A 25,577-nucleotide genomic window follows, 5' to 3' on the forward strand; every position below is an offset into this window, starting at 1 on the left:
ATCTAACCAGTATAGAAAAAGGAGCTCTAGATCTAAGAATATCTCATACTCCTAGCTCTAGTAGTAGTACTCCCAGTGGCTGATAAGAACTGGGATGGCATGCATACTGACCACATCAAGCCATTAAAAACTAGGAAGTTATCAGTACTTAACAGGACAGTTCAGCTTTCCTAGATGATTCTTTAAAGTATTTGAGAACCACACCCCAAAGAATGAGTGTCTCATGCTGTGTTTAAATTTATGGTCAAATGAATCTTCTTAGAAACCCAAAAGGTGAATGATTAAATAATGAAGATCTTCTTCCAAAAACTCTAGACATTTAGGCAAATATTTATCTTTAAAAATGAGGATCATATGTGGATTCAAAACATCTATCTAGAATATGAAAATGTTGTCATGCAGATGTCGAATGACTTTCAAAATGATTGTCAAAATAATAAGAATCCAGATCTTCAAGATGAAGACATTAAAGGTGTTAAGGGAAAATAAATTGGAAAGAAGAAATTCTAAAATTCATGGGCTTGGAGATGCCGAGTTAAACTAAGTAAACACAGTTTCCTTCCTTCAGGACTCCCAAGAGCTAACACACCCGGTGCCTCCCCAAGAAGAAGACATGGGATGGAGTTTCCACAAGTGATATTATCCATGGCAACTTCATTTCATGGAACCCCTCGTGGGACTGATGTTCTACAAAAAGTACTTTGGCACATCCTCGGGACCATGAAGCCCCATGTATTTATCCAACATACGTTCACAAACTAAAAACAGCATAGACTCTCTAGAGACCACAACTACTGGGAACATAAACATTAAGGGTTCTGAAGTACTCTCAGTTGGGCATATAAAATTGGTAAGGGTTTCCTGAATGCCGTCTATAAGATTAAGTGAAAACAGTTTCAGAAATAGACCAGTCTTCCCACTAATTTATACATACAAAGGGGCAATTTTTTTTTTAATCCCAATATCCTGCTTCAGACAGAAATTGTACAGAAGCACAGTTCAGTAGAATGGAAGGGCATCACGGAGAGGCTTGCAATAGACCCTCCCTTCTTGGGAGTTACGTGAGTTGATGTTGTGCCTTTGCCTCTTCTCCCACAGAAGGGCTCCAGTACCATGAAAGCTGACACGGCAGGCTCCTCCCTTTTCCCCAGGTCAATCTGAGCCTCTAAATCTGGACTATCTCTTCCCTTTACCTGTAGTACTTTCCTTTATCTCCTCTGCCTAGCTAAATCCTGGCCCTGCTTCGTTATTTAACTATTTCCAATACAGTATGCATGTCTGTCTTTCCAAAAATTATTTTAAGGCCCTCATGACAAGAGCCATACACTTCTATCATCATGCCTAGCTTAGTGTCAAGGCTTTATTAAATATATGCTGTAGTTGTTATATCTAATTGACATGACTGCAAGAGACTGAGCTTTATCACTTATATTTGATCAAAATTCTACCAAGACAGAGAACCTGAGAAATTAGGATCAGCTCTGGGGCCCCCAGTACTTTTGTTTTAATAGTTTACTTTTCAAATGTCAATGCAGCCTCTCTTTGATTTCCTAAGATACTGCTTTCTGAAGAGTTGGAGAAGCAGCAGGAGGAAGGAGAAGAAGGAAAACTGGAAATCTAATAGATACCTTGGGTAAAGTTTGGACATGTATTACTGGAAGCAAAGTTCTAGAGTTGTGCTGTCCAAGATAGTAGCCACATGCGGATATTAGCTGGTCCAAACTGAGATGTGGTAGAATATACGCATTGGATTTCAAAGACTGAGAATGGAAAAGAGAATACAATATATCTCATAGATAATTTTTAATACCGAGTATTTACTGACATAAAATTTTTGGATATATTGGGTTAAATAAAATATATTATTAAAATTAATTTCACTTGTTTCCTTTTACGTTTTCAGGTGGCTACAAGAAAAGTTAAAATAATATATGTGGCTCACATTATATTTCTATTGTTCAGTGCTGTTCTACTGTTTGAACATCCAAGATTGAAAAGTGGTTCAAATATTAAATGTAGGGCTAAAAACTTACAAAAATTAGTTTTATCTTTTTAATAAGTTCATAAGAGCTAAAAACTGAAGTTAAAAAAACTGTTTTTGAAGATGAAACCATGACACTAAATTTAACAGTTGTATTAAATGATTAGCTTTGATAACACAACAGAATGTTACAATCAAAATTTCAATTGAAGTACCAAGGGAACAGATGCCACATTCTAAGTCAAGTGTGATACTTTGATGCATAATTTACAAAGTGGGTGATGATGACCTCTTAAACCTTTATGCATGTCAAGAGTATTGAAATGTCCAAAGTAGCAAGTGATGGGAAGCGTATTACTCTGGAGAGGGCTGGGCTGTTACTAGCCCTGCCTGGGAAACTGGTGGAGGGCCACATTACGATGCCAAGTCATGACAGAGGCTTCAGGGAGACTCCTCAGACTGCATGATACCTATCCCCAGAAGTCTGGAGGACACTGTGGACTAGGGGCTGCCAAATGTCTGGAAACTGTCTGGCCAGATGCTTGGACAATGGTTCCAATGAGCATTTGCTAATGTGTCAATAGTTTGCACTCCAGCAATTTATCGTGGCAGAAAAAATGCATGAATGTTTTCTGTCAACAAGCTGTGGGCCACCAAAAAGAAAGCTGATGTGGACTGAGCCTAGGTCCTTTCCCAGATGGCTCCTTGGAGCAGCCAAGAGAACTCAAGAGGCTGGAGGTACTACTGGATGCTCAGGGATTGAGGAAGAAAATGTCAGCAACAGTCAACACAGATACCTCTGCCCCCATTAAGGGACCTGCAGGGGAGAAAGTCTAAAACAGACCAGATGATTTCATCTAATAGCAGGAGAAGAAGTAGCCTACAAGGCGGGCCAAGAGGGACAACGAATGGGAGACGAAAATCAAGCTGCTTTCTGGTTGCATCCCATCCTCCCTGCTTGTTCATAACACGCATGTGCAGCCTGCGAGGCAGGGGAGCAAGTGTGCCCTCAGTGCATACCGTTATCCAGCCACAAAAAACGAATGTCTGTCTCAACAGATGCAATTCCTGGAACTATTCTAGGAAAATTTAGTTTATTCAGTGATCCACCAGCTGCCACAAATGTTGCAATACCACTGTAGATGCGCAGCAACATTTAGGCCATTCTGCCCCTGCTATCTACACATTGTTACTTTCCATTGAAACTAAATACCAAAAGCGAGGTTCATAGAGGCCTTCAGTATAGTTTAGTAGTGACAGTTTATTGCTTTCGGAAAGAAGAAAATATACATAGTTCACAGAGCTCTGCCTTCCAAAGGCACGTGGAGAATGGGAGTTAGCCTGTGGCATTACCCTGGGAACTTTAGTGATAGTCACCTACAATTTAAAATAATGTAAAATTAGTGTCAGAAATGTAGCTCTGTAAAACTTACTTCCACATAGAGAAAAAAAATAATGAATCTATATTTTATTAAAACCTTCCTGAAAAACACCAGGAGAAAAAAAGCACAGGAAAATCAGCTCCTGATTCCATGAAGCTCTCTAAACAGGTCTTGAGATAAGGTAAGGTTTTTACGAAGCAGGTGTTTCTAAAATGGACTATCTGATTATTATACATTTGGATAATTACATGTTAGTCCTTTCCATTCATTAGACACAGTATAGATGCTGTGTTTTCGGATTTATAGAATATGTGTTTACCAATTGCTTAACGCAATATTTTTGAAAGTCATTCAATAAAATCATTAGAAAGATATCTGTGCAAAATCATGTTTCTATCATCAGAGAAACAAGGTGTGAAGATAAGTTTCTCAAACGTCAACTGCACCTATAAGAAGGAGGTGGAATTACAATCAACCTAGCTGTTGTTTGTTCTATTCTGTTTCATTATTGTGCAAACAAATACGAAAACCTTTCCTAGCTTCATTAAGACTGTAACTTCCTAGGAAGCAAGTACATGCACGAAGAGCTAGTTCACTTTCAACTCTTCTGCTTCTCTAATGAACTAAGGATTATTTCCATCCTCTCATTTTTATTCTACTCCACTTTGGCCCCAATTGTTCCTTCTCCTTAAGACTACCAGTTCAACAATGCTTTCCCCTATACTTTATCTACTAACAGCCAGTATAACAGCCAGCAGACTTTAGTAAGTTGGCAGAAATCCAAGTATTGTCTTCACAGTTTAGACTTGGGTAGGAATTTAACACAGAACAAATGCACCAGGATTTGGAAGAGTCCATGTGTATGCTCATATTCTGAGGATACATGATGAAGAGCTTCAGACAGAGAAATGAGAGAAAACTTCTTGCTATTTGCATGTACGCTTCCAAAAGACTTCATCCTCTGGCTCGCATACAGTTTGACATTACAACATTAAACCAATTCCATGTGCTTTACGAACCACATGAGAATATTATTTTTACTATTTTTTAAATCTAAGTCTGCTTTTGATCCCAAACAGCTAGAACGTGCGATTATCCACTGCAGTCACTAGAATTAACAGCAAATTATTGCAGGTTGTTTCTAAAAACTCAAATTGCCTCCTCAAAAGGAAAAAAAAAATCACACACTGGTTTGAATGTATGCTGATTCTGTAAAGGCAACTCCAAAAAAGGGTTCCAAACACATTTTGAGCAGTTGTAATATTACAAGAAAACTATATAACTTTCCATGATAACTGTACTAAATGACAATATTCACTCCGTACGTCTACTTCCAGGCTTGTTAGTTCAGTCCTTTCAAGCACATTCATACGTCCTGTAAACACACAGGAACCTCTCTCTTTCCAAGAGCAGATTCGTACATTGAAATCAATCAAATAGAGGAATATTCCAAAACCCTACATTTGAAACATCCAGGAATATGCAAGGATTCTTTCTTTTGGCTTTTCATCTTGACTTCCATTCTAAAATTCATAGTTCTAGGTTTCTTCTTACCATTCCTCAGAAAAGTCTTCAGAGCTACGAGTGGCCCCTTTCCAGTGAAGTCCAAGTACTACCCAGTACTTGGTTATGTGCACAGGCTTAGGAGCCAGAATGTCTAGGTTCAGGCCTTTATTTTACCATTTATAAGCTGTCCCTTCTTGGACAAGGCACTAGATCTCTCTTTGCCTCTGCTTATTCCTCTATAAAATGGTACTTCTTACAGGATTTTTCTCACAAAATTGTTGCAAATCATCAAAGTGAAGTGCTTAGCACACTGCCTTGCACACTGCAAGTACTCAGTACATGTCAGCTGTTCTTGCGTCCAATGGCCTCTTTTTTTTTTTTTTTTGCTTTTTTTTTTCCTTTATTATATTTTAAGTTCTAGGGTACATGTGCATAACGTGCAGGTTTGTTACATATGTATACTTGCGCCATGTTGGTGTGCTGCACCCATCAACTCGTCATTTACATCAGGTATAACTCCCAATGCAATCCCTCCCCCCTCTCCCCTCCCCGTGATAGGCCCCAGTGTGTGATGTTCCCCTTCCAGAGTCCAAGTGATCTCATTGCTCAGTTCCTACCTATGAGTGAGAACATGCAGTGTTTGGTTTTCTGTTCTTGCCATAGTTTGCTGAGAATGATGGTTTCCAGCTGCATCCATGTCCCTACAAAGGACACAAACTCATCCTTTTTTATGGCTGCATAGTATTCCATGGTGTATATGTGCCACATTTTAAACACCAAAAGCAACGGCAACAAAAGCCAAAATTGACAAATGGGATCTCATTAAACTAAAGAGCTTCTGCACAGCAAAAGAAACTACTATCAGAGTGAACAGGCAACCTACAGAATGGGAGAAAATTTTTGCAATCTACTCATCAGACAAAGGGCTAATATCCAGAACCTACAAAGAACTCAAACAAATTTACAAGAAAAAACCAAACAACCCCACAAAAAAGTGGGCAAAGGATATGAACAGACATTTCTCAAAAGAGGACATTCATACAGCCAACAGACACATGAAAAAATGCTCACTAATGGCCTCTTTATGATTCTCACTCTCAGACCTTCGATGAGTCTAACAATTGCCAAGTTATTTCTTGAACTCTTTTTTGTTTCTTTGGCTCAGTGCTCTCCTGGTTCTCTTGCTGTGTCTCTTTGTTTCTCTTCTTCCCTAAGCCTATTCATCAACACACTCCACCCCCATCTCCAAGTTCAGGTCTATCTCCATCATTCTTCTCTCTTTTGTCATGACCCTGAAAAGTCTCATCCATTCATATGATTCACTGTGTTTAATACAAGAGCATTTAACAAGATTTAAAATGTACATTCTGAGGCAAGATGGCAAGAGAAAGTGATTCCACACAGTTTTTTTGTTAGCAGTAACTATGGCAATATACGACTAGCTTGTGTTGTCATTGCCAAAACAGGCACTGACCTCACTTCAATAATCTGATAACAAATGCTAACATACTGTACCACTGAGCTAAGACAGTGATTAAGTTCTACTAGTTGCTCAAGGTCCAAGCAGAGAGAAGGCAAAGGGTCGCAGTAGGAGGCAATAAGAAAACCACAAATGTGAACTTACCAAAAAAAGTGAGAGGAAGAAAAATTAAAGAAACTTGAGGTTAAAAAAAAATAGATACAATCTTTGACAGAGAAAGCAGCAGGAGGTGGCAAACTTGAATGCTCACAAGGGCTAATACATAAGCTAAATGAATGAACTTGAACAAGATGTGACAATAGGCAGTGGTGGGGACTACGACAAACTAGAAGATGTATTTAAAGGTATTCCTATTCAGCTTTTAAAAAGTAGACATCACAGGCCAAATAAGCCAAGTCTCTACTTTTTATCCTCTAGGTGTAGAGAAACAATGGTAATGGCAATGGTAAAATATATCATTGCTACCTGCCCATTGGGGATGAGGCTGGCTAGCCAAGAATTTTTTTTAAACAAATTTATCTTAATGGAAAAAAGCTGCAAGTAAGACAAATTTGCTTTATAATCTTATTACACTGTTACATGACTATTAGAATTCATAATTCAAGCATGGATCTGCTGTTTTTTTCCATCACACACCAAAATACTGTTCATGGATGATTAAGATTGACTTACTGGCTTAATGTGATACAAATCCTGCCAGTATGACCCCCAAAGGTGTATTTCACACTCACAGTGGGTCTCTGAGGTAGTTACTAATGTATAAAAGTTCCAAGATCTCCCAGGGACAAAGATCTTTATCCTGAGAAGTACTTGTAACTGATATTCTAAATGTTTGCTTACGTGTGTGTTACATCACAATAAGAGGTTTTTGCTTTTGTTTTTATTGTCACTTAGTTTTGATCAAAACATTCCTCCTTTTTGCATCCCTGTTGACTGAAAAATGACAGTCTTGTGGACCTGAAAGATCATTCTTCTGAAAGATGGGACCACATTCAATTAGGTATCCACATTGTGATTATCTCTGTTTAGCATGAAACCAATGAAACCAATATCCAGGACTGGTGGCAAACAGCAATTATTTCCAGGAGATACTTGTTCATATCCGATCATTATAGCTCCAGATGTTCTGATGCTATTAAATGAATCCAGTTCATCATCTATGGGTCATGTACTGTGCATCACACAGTAAGGCTAGAATTAAGATGATGAAACTGTAGTTTTTCCTGAAAACCTATGCTCTAGTGAACTGTTTTGATGCAATGTGGTAAATGCTATAAAAAGAGATGTGGAGACGGTACCAAGGGAAAATGTAGATGAAGGGAGAAAGGAAAGTAGTAAAGGCCTCCTGGATGTTCATTTTGAAAAATAAAACATCACATCCCAATTAAAACAGAATACAACCAACCTAGGTACTTATCCAGTAATAAGGACCACAATAAGGATAGCAACCCACCATCAGAAGTCACACTGAATACTTCCCCACACTTCAGGATGGATCTGTCCCGACTTGGTGCCAGATTTTTATTCATCACTCTTGAAATCACAAACATACATCTAAGTAAGAGGATTTACTGCCTCTAATTCTTCAAAGAGGTAAACAGATGACTTTCATAAGAGCAGCAAACAGTGAAGACTCTACAAATGGAAATAGAATTCTGGAATCAAAAAGACTCCCCTCTCCCATGTGCTGTGGGAAATGACGCCCATGTTTTCCTTCTCCCATTGAAGGTCTGGGACTGCCCCCATGCGTACAACAGGCAGTGGGTAGAAGGCACTACACCCTTCAGCGACTAACGGGCAAGCCTGCCTTCTGCTCCCCAGTCTCCACTTCCACAAATGCCTGAAAATCTGCCACTGAGGGATGAATTTGATTTCGAAAATCACCACTGGGAAAATTCTGTGGCACCAACAGATATTTACACCTTAGTGCAGATTTCAGGACAGCCCTTTTTCCTGAAGGGGAGCAGTTGAAGACACCCCAAAACTTGGAGAAACCTCTGAGTAACATGCCAGTTTTGATTAGTAGCTTAGTAATTGAACCCATTCAGGACATTTCTTAATCTTGGGCAAAGATCAAATCTTTGAAGAAATCACTGGGGAATGGTTCAATATAGCACCCTTTATTTTAGACTGTGTTATCATCAATATCTGAACTATGAGCATCTTTGCAGCAAATCTTTAACCACTTTGTTAAAATGGTTACAGGTAAAATGCCCTGTAACTTCATCTTATTACTGATTTTTCTAAAACAAATTAAGCCCAGTCTTATCAACTGAGAAATTATTTTCACACACCACTCTTCAAGCCACACACTAATAATTTTAATCTCCTACAACTTCATTGATTAAGTAGTAAAGCCACAGAATAATACTGCCTAGTAGAAATAGTTTTTAGTACTCTGGACCATTACAATTATTAGCAAATAAAAATACATCTGTGCAAGCTGTAAAGAGAAGCAGTTTAAGGAGGGACTGCTAAAGGATATCAACATGCAATGTAAAGGTCTATTATGCATCACACATCAATACCATGCAGTGGTCCTATTGATAGAGATACAATGTAATTTACTTAGTAATCAAAGTAATCGACCTGGAGTTTCTTGCTCAAATAGGTATTACTGCATTATTAGCAAATAACTGAATTTAGATAAATTATAAAAATAGACAGAAAATAAACAATTTCTCGCAAACCACTCTCTGCTCTTTGTTTTCCTCTATTATATGTTTTAAATGTCATATTCAACATCTGCTACTGAATCTTTTACTTTCCATCTTAGAATAAGAAGATGTCCATACAACTTGGCTAAAAGTGATTATTGCAGTTTAAAAGTTCATGCAAATTTTCAATTACAGTTTTGTGTAACATAAACCTTCTAAACTTTCATTATAAAACTAGGGATGATGAGAAAAAAATCTATAAATATAGAGACATGATGATTAATGAGACCAAAGTTCAGGGAAAAAAAACTTAAGAATATTGTATATCCACATATATCTCAATATCGTATTTGCATTTTTAGGTAGGCAAATCAGGTAGAATGTTTCTTTTAATTAAGAGCAGCAGTAAACATTAGACTTGAAGAGAAAAACACACATTCAAATTAAAGGTTTCTTATGTATGTGGGCTTGGGGGCATCCTTGGACCTCTTTGTGCCTTGATCTTCTCACATGCAAAATTAACGATGATTCTACACAATGTAGTAGGCTGCAATGAGTACTGAATAAACCATCTACACAAAGCAGCTTCTCAGTAGACACTAAATATATCTATGGTGAGTGTTGAATGCTGAGCTTGTACACCTCTACAGTCCCCAACAGGTCCAACAGATTTTCAGCTGTGCTTTTCATACTGAACTTCTCCCTTTCCATACACATGGTTGGTTTGAGACCACTTCTCTGATTCACTGGCATGATAAAGAGCTTAATCCTTACCCTTCCCGAAGAACATTCTCCCCTTTTTATCCTGATGCCAGCTGGTAATTATGTATATGCTCATAACTGAGTACCACCAAATTAGCAAATAACTGAATTTAGGTAAACTTGCACTGACAAACATTGCTGAATATCATGCGTAGATTCAGGGCCACTGTCTTGTCATCCTAGGGACCTTCCCAATGACAATTCAGAAATTCCCTCAAAGCTCAGCAACATTCAGGAAGTAGCCATGCAGACCCAATGTCTGTGCAAATTAACAACAGCTTTAGGTACCATCATGTCCTTATGCAAATGATTTTAAAAACCATTACCTCTTTCACACTGGGGTCCAGTAAATCCGTAAGTGCATGCACATCGATTCGGTGCCACACACCTTCCTCCATTGAGACAGCCACTTTCACACACAGCTGTAAAATAAGGAGAGAGCTGAGCCGCTTCACCTGAAAATAAATGCTAATGAAGTGACACTTGTGGTCCCCTGGAAGTACAACAATAAAATATCTAAAGTCACGCTGGTGTTTATTTGTTTATTTTGAATGGTCACTGTACAGTCACAGATACTCAGATGTTCCTCAGTCACCTCTTAGGTAAAGCTGCCTGGAATAGATGAGTTTGTATCTATGTTAATGCTGATGGTCTCATTCCATGGAGCATCTGAGCAATGCTTTCAGTTCAACCTCGAAAACAGTGGTTTCTAAGAGATGTCACTGGATGGGAACTGCATGTTAGCAAAGACTCTTTTGCTTATGATTCATGTTTAATTTCAACAGGGCTCCCACGAGGGGAGATAGTCCTTCTGATGTCACCCTTACAGAAATGTAGCATGTTCAACTGCACAATTAACCGCAAACAACAAAATACTAATCATGATCTTCAGTAATTTAAGTACCATCATGAAAATCCAATTGAGAGTTATAACAGAACCTGTGGAAACTATTGGTGCAGTAAGTCTAGAGATGCTTCAGGGCAGGATATTTCGCTTGTTAGAAAAGACACTAAAATAAGAACTGAAAGTTCACGTGCTGAACAACTCCTCTTTGTACAATTTCCTGTAACTCGTGCATGCATGGGCTCTTTCTAGGCATCTTCATCGTGGGTAGCAGGCTCTTCTCTGCCAAATATGCCAGTCACAACCACTCTTCAAAGCCCAGCTGAAATCTCACTGCTCCATGAGTCTCCCCCAAAACCTCCATTCAAATTCCTTGCTCCTTAAATATTTTCTATACATTTTTCCATACCTTACCCCTGTAGCAGTCATGAAGTTGAGCCACTCATACTTCCCCTCAAGAGAATCTCCTGTAAGGAGTTTAGCTGGCAGACCACTTCCAGCTGCTGTGCCTTCGTATCTGCTGCAGCGTTCCTGTCAAGGGCATGCTCACAGCCAATGACTGAACACAGCATTAGGATGCTAAAGCCTGGCCGTTTCCACCCATCATGGAACTCTTTGACGGGCACTTTTTGCCCTGGCCTCTCCATCAGCCTGGCAAAGGCTTTTATGGAGCTGCACTACAGGCTGAAGTTCCTTCTATGCAGTTGTCCTTCCTTCCCTCCCTCCTTGCACAGGATCAGACAGGCATCATGGTCTGAACACCATTCCCTCCTACTTCTGCTTCCTCTCTCCTTGAACACCATTCCCTCCTACTTCTGCTTCCTCTCTCCTTGAACACCATTCCCTCCTACTTCTGCTTCCTCTTTCCTTTATTCTTCACAGGCCTTTTCCCCAGTAAATCTCTTTTGTGTCTAATTCTGTCTTGATATCTTCTTGGCATAAGAGGACCTGAACTGACACAACCCTTTTTAACCAAAAATTATGGCAGGAGGCCATTGATCATCATATAATCAGAGAGGTTTATGTAAGTCAATTGTCTTCTTTGCCTCTCGATTTATAGTCAAGGAGAATGAAAAGCCTCTAAACAGAAAACAAAGTTTAAGCTTGCCTAAGCCAACCCTCCCAGATTACAGATGAGGAAGCTGAAGTTTAGGAAAAATGTTCTAATTCTGCCAGTGTTAATTAAGCACTTGTGTGTTGGGCATTGGGCTAAACTCCCTCAGGGAGCACCAAGGGGAGCAGGAGAGATGCCCAGCAGCCCCTCCTGATTCTCCTGGAATGCCACTGGATCCAGCCCCATCTCGCCATCTCCACAGCCACAGCCTTAGGTAGGACTTGTCTTCCTGCTCCTGTTTTGGCCTCCTACAGCTGTGTGTCCACACTGTGATCTTTCTCACTGTAAACCTTCATAAGTGAAGGGTAATAAGGTTGGTATTTCACAGCAGTAAACACATGGGCTACGGAGTCACACTGTTGTACGGAGTCCAACCGCAACTCTGCCGATTACCACCTATATACCCTTAGAGGAACTACTGGGGACCCTGTGTTCCAGTTCCCTCATCTGCTAGAGGGTAACATTTATGGCCTCTAACACAAAGATTGTTGTCATATTAAATGAGTTAACACACATAGAGTTCTAAAATGTGCCTAGCACACAGTAAGCACAGAGTAACTCAAAAGATGTATGTTGTTGATGTTGTTGGTGTTGTTTATTGTTGTGGTCTCACTCCTCTTTCCTGGCCCCACTTTGGAAGAAAACATAGTATATATAAAGGCATCAAAACCTGGCCCATGACATCCTACCTGACCTTACTTCCTTTCCCATCACTCTCCTCTGCATTTTAGCTCTAGCAACACCAAAGCACTTGCTATGTCCCACATCCCTTGCTGGGTCTTGTGGTGGTGCTTTGGTCATGCTCTACCATCTGCCCAAAAGGTCCACTCCCCATCACCTGACAGGTAAACACTTACCCATCCCTCAAGACTCAGCCCAAGGATCACCCACACTGGGGAGCCTGTCCTACCTCTCCTCTCTCCAGGTTGCACTACACAAAACTCAACCAATATTCTTCTCCCACTGCAATGAGTGGATGGCGATACGGTTTGGCTGTGTCACCACCCAAATCTCATCTTGAATTCTCATGTGTTGTGGGAGGTGGGAAGTAACTGAATCATGGGGGCAGGTCTCTTTCCCACGCTGTTCCCATGACAGTAAGCTTCACAAGATCTGACGGTTATTATAACGGGGAGTTTTCCCACAGAAGCTCTTTTTTGCCTGCTGCCATCCATGTAAGATGTGACTTGTTGCTCCCTGCCTTCCACCATGATTATGAAGCCTCCCCAGCCATGGCGAACTGTAAGTCTAATAAACCTCTTTCTTTTGTAAATTGCCCAGTCTTGGGTATGTCTTTATCAGCAGCATGAAAACAGACTAACACAGATGGTCACTAGGGCATTCTCTACATTTTTGTTTATTTATAATAACATTATTAATCCTAACAAATACATACACAAAAGCAAAAATTAGAAACACCCTGAATAAGGCTCACCATTAAGGATTCATTAAACAGTCAAACGTCCATGTAATAGAGTACTAGGCAACCATTAAAATGTATTTTAAAACGTGTAATAACATGAGTATACTTTGAATAAAATATTAAGTGAAAAAGTGGCATAAAATCTATACATACAGTAAGAACTAATGTACCAAATATGCATTACAAGTCTAGAAGATAGTATCTAGAATGATGGACTCATGAATAATTTTACTTTTTGTGTTTTTAAACTTTTCCAAATTTTCTGTAGGGTATATGTGTTCATCTTAAAGTAATTAAAAAAAAAGCTTTTAAAAAAGAATGTTCATCTTCTGCAAAGCACAGGGACTAGTAGAAAGTAGACACAATAAGTGGTGTGTACAAATGAACCTTCAAACTGAACACCATGTGATAAGTACTTCAGTAGCAGCATCTAGATTGGGAAATGAGAGGGATGCAGATACCACTAATCAAGAGAAAGGACATGTTTAGAGAGAATGACGAGGCTGAGTTTGGAATATTTTATTTGAGTTGCTTCTTGAAAATCCAAGTGCTGAAGTTCAGCAAGTGAGTGGAAGACATGCGTCTGGAATGAACAAGAATTCTGCTCCTTTGGTGGTGACTAGAAATCAAGGAGATCAGGCAAGCAGGGTGGTGAAGGTAAATGAGAGGAAAATGAATCAAACAACCTGTAACCAACGAAGGCTCCATTTGGAAATTTGGTGCTAAGTGTTTTGAGTAAGTGATCTGTTCATCTGTAAAGGTCACTGGACTCTTGTAAAAATGCTGTGTCCCAGGTAATCAAAGAAAATCCATCAGCACTTATCTCTTTATTCTACTTGTCTACAAATAGGTTAACATCTAGAATACTCAAAACTATGGTGTACTTACGTTGTCCACAGTGAGTCCCTATGTATCCTTTCTGGCACAGACAGTGATCGTCACTGCAGCTACCTCCATTCATACAGCGAATATTGCAGTGTTGTACTTGAAAAAAAAGAAGAAGAAATCACTTTTGCAACTTAAATGCACAGATTGCAACAGCTCGCAGGAGTTGATTTATAGTTATTTGAAGAGAAAAATCACATAGTTTATCAGGATTCATCTATTTTTACCCGATAATGACCTAATTGAGAATGCTAAACATATTATTATTTGTGTGAGTAAAATCACTTACCAGCTAGGCACGGTGGCTCATGCCTGTAATCACAACACTTTGGAAGGCCAAGGCGGGCGGATCACCTGTGGTCAGGAGTTTGAGACCAGCCTGGCCAACATGGTGAAACCCCATCCCTACTAAAAATACAAAAATTAGCCGGGGGTAATGGCGCATGCCTGTAATCCCAGCCACTCAAAAGGTTGAGGCAAGAGAATTGCTTGAACCTGCGGGGCGGAGACTGCAGTGAGCCGAGATTGCACCCCTGCATTCCAGCCTGAGTGACAGAGTGAGACTCTGTCTTGAAAAAAAAAAAAAATCATTTACCATGCAATGCAATTGTTTCTTTGGCATTCACTTTAATTGTGCTAAATGACTTCCTTAATTTAACAGAACTTACAACTCAATGTCATTTCTGTAATTTATACCAACAAGAAAGTATTGCCTTGAGTAACCATATGAGACAAGATTATGATGGCAATAATTTTCCCGTGAAAAGATTTAGAATCCCAGGTAGGTGGCACAGGGGAACCGTTAAGAGTAGCAAATTCCAGCATATAAACAGAACCAAAGACAAAAACCACATGATTATCTCAATAGATGCAGAAAAGGCCTTTGATAAAATTCAACAGCCCTTCATGCTAAAAACGCTCAATAAATTCGGTATTGATGGAACATATCTCAAAATAATAAGAGCTATTTATGACAAACCCACAGCCAATACCATACTGAATGGGCAAAAACTGGAAGCATTCCCTTTGAAAACTGACACAAGACAGGGATGCCCTCTCTCACCACTCCTATTCAACATAGTGTTGGAAGTTCTGGCTAGGGCAATCAGGCAAGAGAAAGAAAAAAGCGTATTCAGTTAGGAAAAGAAGAAGTCAAATTGTCCCTGATTGCAGATGACATGATTGTATATTTAGAAAACCCCATTGTTTCAGCCCAAAATCTCCTTAAGCTGATAAGCAACTTCAGCAAAGTCTCAGGATACAAAATCAATGTGCAAAAATCACAAGCGTTCTTTTTTTTTTTTTTTTTTTTGAGACGGAGTCTCGCTCTGTTGCCCAGGCTGGAGTGCAATGGCCGGATATCAGCTCACTGCAAGCTCCGCCTCCCAGGTTCACGCCATTCTCCTGCCTCAACCTCCCAAGTAGCTGGGACTACAGGTGCCCGCCACCTCACCCAGCTAGTTTTTTGTATTTTTTAGTAGAGACGGGGTTTCACCGTGTTACCCAGGATGGTCTCGATCTCCTGACCTCGTGATCCGCCCGTCTTGGCCTCCCATTCTTATACACCAGTAACAGACAAATGGAGAGCCAAATCATGAATGAACTCCCATTCACAATAGCTTCAAAGAGAATAAAATACCTAGGAATCCAACTTACAAGGGATGTAAAGGACCTCTTCAAGGAGAAATACAAACCACTACTCAGTGAAATAAAAGAGGACACACACAAATGGAAGAACATACCATGCTCATGGATAGGAAGAATCAATATTGTGAAAATGGCCATACTGCCCAAGGTAATTTACAGATTCAATGCCACCCCCATTAAGCTACCAATGACTTTCTTCACAGAATTGGAAAAAACTGCTTTAAAGTTCATTTGGAACCAAAAAAGACCCCACATTGCCAAGACAATCCTAAGCCAAAAGAACAAAGCTGGAGGCATCATGCTACCTGACTTCAAACTACACTACAAGGCTACAGTAACCAAAACAGCATGGTACTGGTACCAAAACAGAGATATAGACCAATGGAAAAGAACAGAGCCCTCAGAAATAATACCGCACATCTACAGCCATCTGATCTTTGACAAACCTGACAAAAACAAGAAATGGGGAAAGGATTCCCTATTTAATAAATGGTGCTGGGAAAATTGGCTAGCCATAAGTAGAAAGCTGAAACTGGATCCTTTCCTTACTCCTTATACAAAAATTAATTCAAGATGGATTAGAGACTTACATGTTAGACCTAAAACCATAAAAACCCTAGAAGAAAACCTAGGTAATACCATTCAGGATATAGGCATGGGCTAGGACTTCATGTCTAAAACACCAAAAGCAACAGCAACAAAAGCCAAAATTGACAAATGGGATCTCATTAAACTAAAGAGCTTCTGCACAGCAAAAGAAACTACCATCAGAGTGAACAGGCAACCTACAGAATGGGAAAAAATTTTTGCAATCTACTCATCTGACAAAGGGCTAATATCCAGAACCTACAAAGAACTCAAACAAATTTACAAGAAAAAAGCAAACAATGCCATCAAAAAGTGGACAAAGGATATGAACAGACATTTCTCAAAAGAAGACATTCATACAGCCAACAGACACATGAAAAAATGCTCATCATCACTGGCTGTCACAGAAATGCAAATCAAAACCACAATGAGATACCATCTCACACCAGTTAGAATGGCAATCATTAAAAAATCAGGAAACAACAGGTGCTGGAGAGGATGTGGAGAAAGAGGAACACTTTTACACTGTTGGTGGGACTGTAAACTAGTTCAACCATTGTAGAAAACAGTGTGGCGATTCCTCAAGATTCTAGAACTAGAAATACCATTTGACCCAGCCATCCCACTACTGGGGATATACCCAAAGGATTATAAGTCATGCTGCTATAAAGACACATGCACACGTATGCTTATTGTGGCACTATTCACAAGAGCAAAGACTTGGAATCAACCCAAATGTCCATCAGTGACAGACTGGATTAAGAAAATGTGTCACATATACACCATGGAATACTATGCAGCCATAAAAAAGGATGAGTTCATGTCCTTTGTAGGGACATGGATGCAGTTGGAAACCATCATTCTCAGTAAACTATCTCAAGAACAGAAAACCAAATACCACATGTTCTCACTCATAGGTGGGAACTGAACAATGAGATCACTTGGACACAGGAAGGGGAACATCACACACCGGGTCCTATTGTGGGGAGGAGGGGAGGGATAGCATTAGGAGATAAACCTAATGTAAATGACGAGTTAATGGGTGCAGCACACCAACATGGCACATGTATACATATGTAACAAACCTGCACGTTGTGCACACGTACCCTAGAACTTAAAGTATAATTTAAAAAAAAAAAAAAAGGAAGAAAAAAAAAAGAGTAGCAAATTCCACAGAATTTTGTTAAAAGAAATTTTAGAGACAGAATAAAGAAACAAGAAAATGCCGACAAAGGCATTTAATAACAAGACTGCCTGATGACAGGGACAGCTGGATTTGCCTGAGAAAGAGCTGCTTGTTTAAACTGTAACCTCAAACTAAGTAAGATATTCATTTTCACCTACAGAAGTGTACATTTCAGAGCCCAGAGCAGAAAGACCATGGACTGACAGCCTTAGACTCTAGAAAATGAGACACTCAGAGAGGCTGGAGTAAAAGACAGCCACGGGCTCATAGTGAGCAATGACAACAGTGCAGGCAAGTGCTCTCATTTCTCCAGTGTTCAGGCTGTCTCTAGGTCAGTAATTTAGGAATGCTAATAGCACTTTCAAAATCCTAGGCTATTTCCTAGTCCAAAGCTTGATTGAATTAACCACTAATCCTTGTTGATACCTGCTTACACACGGATGCCAGGGTTGGGCTTTGGAGTTTGGCTTATTCTGTCTGGTCTTCCAAGTTGTGGGAGTTAATTCTCAGGGAAAAAGGTTCAATAATTTTAGCTAAGGAGAAGAGAATATCTTCTTTCTACACAAAAGCAGAAATCTGCTGTTTATGCTCACTCTTTCTGAAGCACAGGGGCCAAATCCTCTCTCCAGAGCAAACAGAAGATTCCTCCCAACAGCCACCCTGTCCATTACCCCTTGTTAGGAATCCTCAGCCATGGTATTGAAAAGTGCTACTTGACTTCAGGAAAAAGGAACAATTTTTATAAGGAGCTACACAAATCTCAGCCTGACAACAAGGAAGGAAAGTGCAGAACCCAATATCTTCTATACCCTTTTACAGCACAAAGAAGTTAAGTCGAGTTGAAAGTTAAATGCCTTTTCAAGAACATGCCACACACTGAAACAACATCAAGGCCTGTTTCTACTGAACTAGAGCCACCTCCATCTCTCAGCATTCACGGCCCCCTGAGCATAGCCTCAGGTGTCTTTCGGGGCTCCTTGGCACATGCCTACTATGTCCTACGACTCCATCTCCTGATCTACTTATCAGTCATTCATTCACTCACAAACATTTCCGACTGCCTACTATGTGTCATGCAAAAAACCCGGCACTTGCCTTGTCCTAGTCCCTCTGTAGAACCCCCTCCCTTACCTGCCTCTGTGTCTCCTTGCCCCTAACCCCTAAACCCCAACACAACATACACACAGTTCTCCCCCAAAACCTGAAATCCTATCTATCTCCAAAATCCATTTCAAATATTGCTTCTTTCCATTGACCTTTTCTGATACCTCTCAAACAAAATGTGAGCCCTTTCTCCTTTCCAATTATATTTCTCTTTTGAAGCATATATTATAAAATCCAGCCTATTTTTACTTATTTTGCCACATCCCATTTGTTTAAAAACTTCTTAGGAGTGGGAAGTGTCATAAGCATTAATTATGCAATATTCCCTTAAGTGCCTAGAGTAGCACCTTGCTGATAAGTAAGTGCTGTATAAAACTGTACTAAATTAATTTTTATTTAACTAACTCATGCTGCCTGATGATGACATCAAAAGCTATGCCCAAAGACCAAACTGAGACCTAGAAGTTGTCCATTGTGTCCGAAGCACTTATACAGCCCTACTAAGTAGGTTGCTATTAAAAATATTTTTATCTTTGTTTCCCCATGTATGAAAGCAGAAATAACTCCTTTGTTGGAGTAATGAAATCAAGCAACCCCGGAAAGTGATTAAAACAGTTATTTTAGGCTCTTATGATTCCATTAAAACATCTCAGCCAAAATGCTTTTTTAACTAAAAAGCTGTCTATAAGTATACAAAGAAAAAATGATTTAGTGAAAACTTTGAATAATATTCTAAGTAGGTCAGGAAAAGGTGTATAGTTGCTTTAAAATTTGAAGTTAAACTTAGCTTCATCCTATCTTAGAAAAACAGTGAGGATTGGGAAAAGCACAGGAAATGATGTCATCTGTCAAGCAGCATAGGAACTCAGCCTTCAAACTGATTTCAATTAAAGCAGTTCATGCCAACAGCTAATTTCCATTCCCACATGAGCGACAAAGCCATTTAACTACTTTGAGATTAAAAAGCTAACAGTAGTTTAAATAGTGACTTTACATTATTTGTTCAAGTTGAAAATCAGAATGAATTCTTCTTTCTGGCAAGAATGATAAGTTTACATTTAAACGTAATAGAATAAAAACCTCCCTGATAAATATTTTTTATTCTGTCTTTCAGGCAAACCTTTTCCAGCATAAAATATTCTTTCTTCTTCAAAAAATAAAAGCACTCATTCAGACTTGTGAAACAAGAAGACACCAAGGAACCCTATGCATGAATCCTTGGGGGAAGCCAGGAGGAGGCAGGCTCAGCACAGCGAATAGGCTCCGAATCACCTGCTTTGCCACCGTGTTTACCATGGGAAACTTTTTACTCATTGTGAATCTTAGATCTTTAGGGGGAAAAAGCATTCCGATAAAGGTGCTCAGGATTTCTGAGGGGAAGTGAAGGAACTAGATATGCAGTTTCACTGTACACACAGGAAACAGTTTACAGAGAATATATACCCAAATTGGTTTTATTTTGGATTGAATCCTGCCATTGATGCATATTCTAAATTTACGCGGATTTGAACAAGAATTCCCGATGTATCATAATTGGGAGACCAAATTCTATGTCTCTTAAAAAAGCCAACTGAAAACTAGGGGTTCCTCCTACACCCATAATGATGCTATATTCTTTACTGGATGCACTAAGTACCCCAAGTCAGAAGATATCCCTAAACTCAATCTGTGTTAAGATTTTACTAGAAATTGAAAATACTAGGGGAATCAGAGTGCACTGATCCTGCCATATGCAGTGAACCCTGAAAGTCCTAGAGCCCCAGTGAGGATCTGCCCTTGAAGACATTTCATGTAAGGCTTTAAAAGGTTTCATGTAAGGCTCAATATCTCAGAGCTAACAGAAAATGTTGCCATTTCCCCATATCCATAAAAGATCCCAAATTAATTTTGTGTTCATATCAGATGTCAGTCATTTCAGTCATTCAACAGTGACTTACTGAATGTCTTTCATTTGCCAGCATTGGCCAGAAAGAACAGAAGACATTTTCTCTAATTACAGCCCAGTACAGATTAGTTCTTATATGATTCATCAGAAGAGAACAATGTGAGCATGCTATGGGAATGCGAGAGAGGCAGGGCTGGCACTTGGATCTAAATACCTCAGGTAATGATTTTCTTTGGGGTGCATTAGGTTTGGAATGATTCTAAAGACCTGCCATCATCTTGGCAGGCACAACCGGCAGAAAGAACACTGGGAGCAATTTGCACATAAGCATTTGTATGATGAACATGTGATTTTAATTTAGGTACTAGGAAAAGCACAGACAGACAAATTAAACAGCCAGACTAACTTCTGGACTCTACACCTGAGACAACAGTCCACAGGGACAACCAGAGTCACTGCAGGATAAAAACAATTTTCATTTAGAGAGATAACAGCAATGGCATTTCCCTTAAGTGAATAGATGTCTGGGGATGCCTAAAGACACACAGCTTGGAAGAGAAACTTCACTAAAATTCTCAAACAAACAAACAAACAAACATCTAGCCAAGCTGGAAAAGCTGCAGAGAAGAACAAGTTAAATGACAGCAGTGATAAAGGTGCTTCCATAAAGGGCGGTCTAGAAAGAAAGAGTTCAACCATTTCTAAGGACAAGTCGTGAGTAGATTCCATGCATGTTTCTCCTCCCAGTCCATATAAATCCCACAATTCCCGGAAAGCTTTTTCAAGGACTTCTTCCAGACTAGCTGAGGCAGCACCTTCCCTTCCTCTGAATGTCCCCACACTTTCAGGATTTGGTTGTACCACACCCCCTCAAACTTGCTAACACACTGGTCTAGAATTGTTCTGCTGGCTTTCTTACACCCTTAGAGATCAGATTTGCATTGGGAGTACAAATGCCCCAAACTCTTGCTCCCAGCTGATTAAACCCCTTCCTTCCTAAAACCAGTGTCCGAGACATTTTGTCTGTGACCGGTTCTGCTAACACTCTCATTGAACTGAAGTCAATTAAATGAGAAAATGTGATCAAAGTATAAGGGGTTTGAAAAGTGTAAGGGGCCCCAAATTGACATACAGGTTTGATGCAATTCCTATCAAAATCCTAAAAGGTTTTGTAAATATAGACAAGATTAATCTATAGTTTTTACAGAAAAGAACTAGAATAGCTAAAACAAAAAAGGATATAGTGGGAAATATCTGTCTACCCATCCTGGGTGACAGAGCAAAACCCTGTCTCAAAGAATAAGTAAATAAAAATAAAACTATGAAACTAGTAGAAAAAAGTTGGAGAAAATCTTCAGAATCTAGGAGTAGACAAAGCATTTCTAGACTCGTCAATGAAAGCATGACCCAGTAAAGGGAAAACTGATAAGTTAGACTTAGTCAAATTTGAAAACAATTGCTCTATAAAAGATCCCATTAAAATATTAGAAAGCAAGCTACAGAGTGTGATAAAATGCCTGCAAATCACATTATCTGACAAACAGCTAGTATTTAGAGTATATAAAGAATTCTGAAAACTCAATAATGAAATAATAAACAATTCAATTAGCATCTGGACAAAAGAGTCCAGGCACAGTGGCTCATGCCTGTAATACCAACACTTTTGGAGGCTAAGGCATGCAGATTACTTGAGCTCAGGAGTTCAAGACCAGCCTGGGCAACATGGCAAAACTCTGTCTCTACCAAAAATACAAAAAACTTAGTGGGGCATGGTGGTGCACCCCTGTGGTCCCAGCTACTCAGGAGGCTGAGGTGGGAGGATAACTTGAGCCTGGGAGATGGAGGTTGCAGTGAGCCAAGATAGTGCCACTGTACTCCAACCTAGATGACAGAGTAAGACCCTGTCTAAAAATATTTTTTAATTAAAAATAAGAAGCTAGACAAAAGACATAAAGAGACTTTTCACTGAAAAAGATATACAGGTGGCAATAAGCACATAAAAACATGTTTGACATCATTATCCAGTAGGGAAATGTAAATTGAAATCACAGTAAGAGATGACTACACAGCAATCAGAATAGCTAAAATTAAAAATAAAGATAACACAAAAAGCTGGTAAGGATGCAGAGAAATTGGGTCATTCATACACTGCTGGTGAGAATGCAAAATGGTACATACAGCGATTCCAAAAACAGTTTAATAGTTCTTAAAATGCTAAACATGAAACTATCATACAACCTAGAAATTGCATTTCTGAGCATTTATTCCAGAGAACACAAGATTTGTGTTCACACCACAACCTTGTACACAAATGTTCATAGCAGCTTAGTTCAAATAATAAATAAATAAAAAACTGATGACAATTCAGATGCCCTTCAATAGATGAATGGCCAAACTAACTTGTGGTACATCTGTAGCATGTACTACTACTCAGCAAACAAAAATAACAAACTATTGACACTGCAACAACCTAGATGACTCTCCAGAGAATCCTGATGAGCGAAAAAAGCCACTTCCAAGAGGTTATATACTATATGATTCCATTTACATAACATTTGTGAAATGATAAAATTATAAAAATGTAGAAGAGATTAGTGGTTGTCAGAATCAAAGAGAGAATTAGGTTGGGAAGAAAATGACAATAAAAGCATAACATGAGCGCTCTTTGTGGTGATGGAAATGTTCTGTATCTTGACTGTATCAATTTTGTGATATCCTGGTTGTGCTGTTGTACTATAGTCTTGCAAGATGTCAACATGGGGAAAACTAAATAAAGAATACCCGGGATATTTCTGAATTATTTCTTACAAATGTCATGGTTGGAATGTTCCTTTCAAAACTCATGTTGAAAATTAATTATCATTGTGATGGTATTAAGAGGTGGAACCTTCAAGACGTGATAAGTTCATGAGGGCTTTGCCCTCATAAATGGATTTATCCCATTATCTAGGGAGTGGGTTGGTTATGTCAGGAGTTCAGCCCATTTTCTGTCTGTCTCTCATACTTGCTCCCCATGTGATGCCTTCCACCATGGGATGGCTCTCAACAGACATTGGTGTCATGCTCTGGACTTCCCAGCCTCCAGAACCATGAGCCAAATAAACTTTTGTTGTTTATAAGTTATCTAGTCTGTGGTATACTGTTACAGCAGCAGAAAGCAGACTAACACAACTGTTTGTAAATCTACAATTATCTCAAAATATGAAGTTTAATTTTTAGCATTCTTTAAAAAATTTAGAGAGTAAAACAGAATGAGAAGATTCCAAAATTACAAAATATAAACTATAGGAATTACAAAATAGAAAATATAAAATTACAAAATATAAACTATAGGAAATAACTTTTATAATGTATCATATATAATTATATATATAATTAGACAATAACATATGTATACATACAATATGTTTGTGTCTCCACAAAATTCATATGTTGAAACTTAGTCCCTAATGGGAGAGTAGGGAGCAGTGAGGTCTTTGGGGAGGTGATTAAGTCATGCAGGCAGAGCCTTCATGAAAGGATTAGTATCCTTATAAAAAAAAGGCCTGAGAGACATGTTTGCCCCCTCTGCCATGTAAGGACACACAGAAAGCACCATCTGGGAGGAAGAGGACTTCGCCAGACATGTAATCTGCTGGCCTCTTGATCTTGGACTTCCCAGCCTTTAGAACTGTAAAATAATACATTTTTGTTGTTTATAAATTACCCAGTCTATAGTATTTTGTTATAGCAGCCCAAACTGACTAATATATATATAAAGTTATAGAGTTTATTAATCCCAGTGTTACAAGCTACTATATATTTGTATGTGTGCATACACATATTAGAAGAATGAGTAAATTCATATATCAGTAAACTATGATAGGTCTTTATGACAATTAGGATTGCTCAAAATCCATCTCCAGCCTCAGAGACTGACACAGTAAAGAACAGTCCTAAACAGGGCTGGAATTAAAGTCTAGAAAAACTACTGTTTTGACCCTATCTAGCTAATCATTCTTTTTGCCCTGGTGCTGAATGACGAGTGTCAAGAGTTCCACCAACACTAAGGGAAGCCACAACTTCCTGTTGTCCAAGAGAATCACTGGCTGGTACTTTCAACCTTCTGGAAATGCAATCTCTCATTCAGGTCACTAAGAGATCATTTTCTATTCTCAGTCACAGGACACTCAAGTCAAAAACCACCTGAAAGAACAATACTTCTTCCATTTTGTTCATATTCAAGTGGGAAAACTAAGGCTCTCTGAGGTCCCATGACTTGCCTGGGCCTCCTTGATCCCTATCATATAACAAGTACAAAATTTTTCATAGGAAAAATTGGTGCAGTGATCTAAATTGACCCTTTTTAGTAGAACCACATGTAGTGAATGCAAACATTTCACTGAGTAGAATTGTCCTTCTATTAACAGGAAAGTTAGCAAAGTGATCAGGATGTTCTTTGGAATGGCACAGCTGTTCCCTAGAACACCACTCCAAAAGATGAGAAATGAATTATGACCATCCCCAGCTACCCTTAATTTAAAATATTTTGCCATCTTTAATTTTGCAAGTCATTTAGACAATATTAGTGCAGAGAGAATCAAAGTCAACGATTTTAAAGATTTCAAGGATCCCCAAAGATCCTGTTGAAACCAGAACCTCCTCCTTACACTACCCTCATCCACAAGCTACTTGGGGAGTTTGTCCAACGTCCAGGTACCATAGATACGACTCAGACTTCCTCAGAAAGCACCACCCACAGTCTTGGATTTTAGTCTCTAGACTAAATCTGGCCTCAGCACCTTACTACTATCCTCGTCACATCCCACAGTTAACTGGGAGTCTACCAGGACCATGGCTTTTCCATCTGGTCTTATTGACATCCTATCTCCACATCTCATGATTTCTACTCAATAGAGAAGTCATTATCAGTTCACACTATCTTTGAAGACCTTCCCAGCTTAATATCCAGTTTTTCCATCTAGCTATATTTCTTCCCCCAGAGGAGTGCAATATTAGCTGGTTCAGGAACCAATCTGAGAGATGGGGTCTAATCCCAACTTTATAACTGCACTTCTTTTCCAACCCTGAGATGCTTATGCCTCAGCGGCAGCCTGGAAGTCACCCTTATAGAGATGGAGATGTCCCGCATGT

At 39.2% G+C, this 25,577-nt stretch overlaps 1 protein-coding gene across 1 annotated transcript in view; it reads right to left on the reverse strand.

Moving 5' to 3' along the window:
- Positions 1-25,577, reverse strand: part of FBN1 (fibrillin 1) — a 239,475-nt gene that overhangs the window by 177,463 nt on the left and 36,435 nt on the right. Inside the window, exons 5-6 of the mRNA XM_008016692.3 lie at positions 14,038-14,133; positions 10,095-10,190 (exon numbers count right to left, since the gene is read on the reverse strand). Coding sequence (XP_008014883.2) covers positions 10,095-10,190; positions 14,038-14,133 — 192 coding nt within the window. The remainder of the gene's footprint in view (positions 1-10,094; positions 10,191-14,037; positions 14,134-25,577) is intronic.

The sequence above is a fragment of the Chlorocebus sabaeus genome, chromosome 26 (genome assembly GCF_047675955.1).
Source record: "Chlorocebus sabaeus isolate Y175 chromosome 26, mChlSab1.0.hap1, whole genome shotgun sequence".
Classification (NCBI taxonomy): domain Eukaryota; kingdom Metazoa; phylum Chordata; class Mammalia; order Primates; family Cercopithecidae; genus Chlorocebus; species Chlorocebus sabaeus.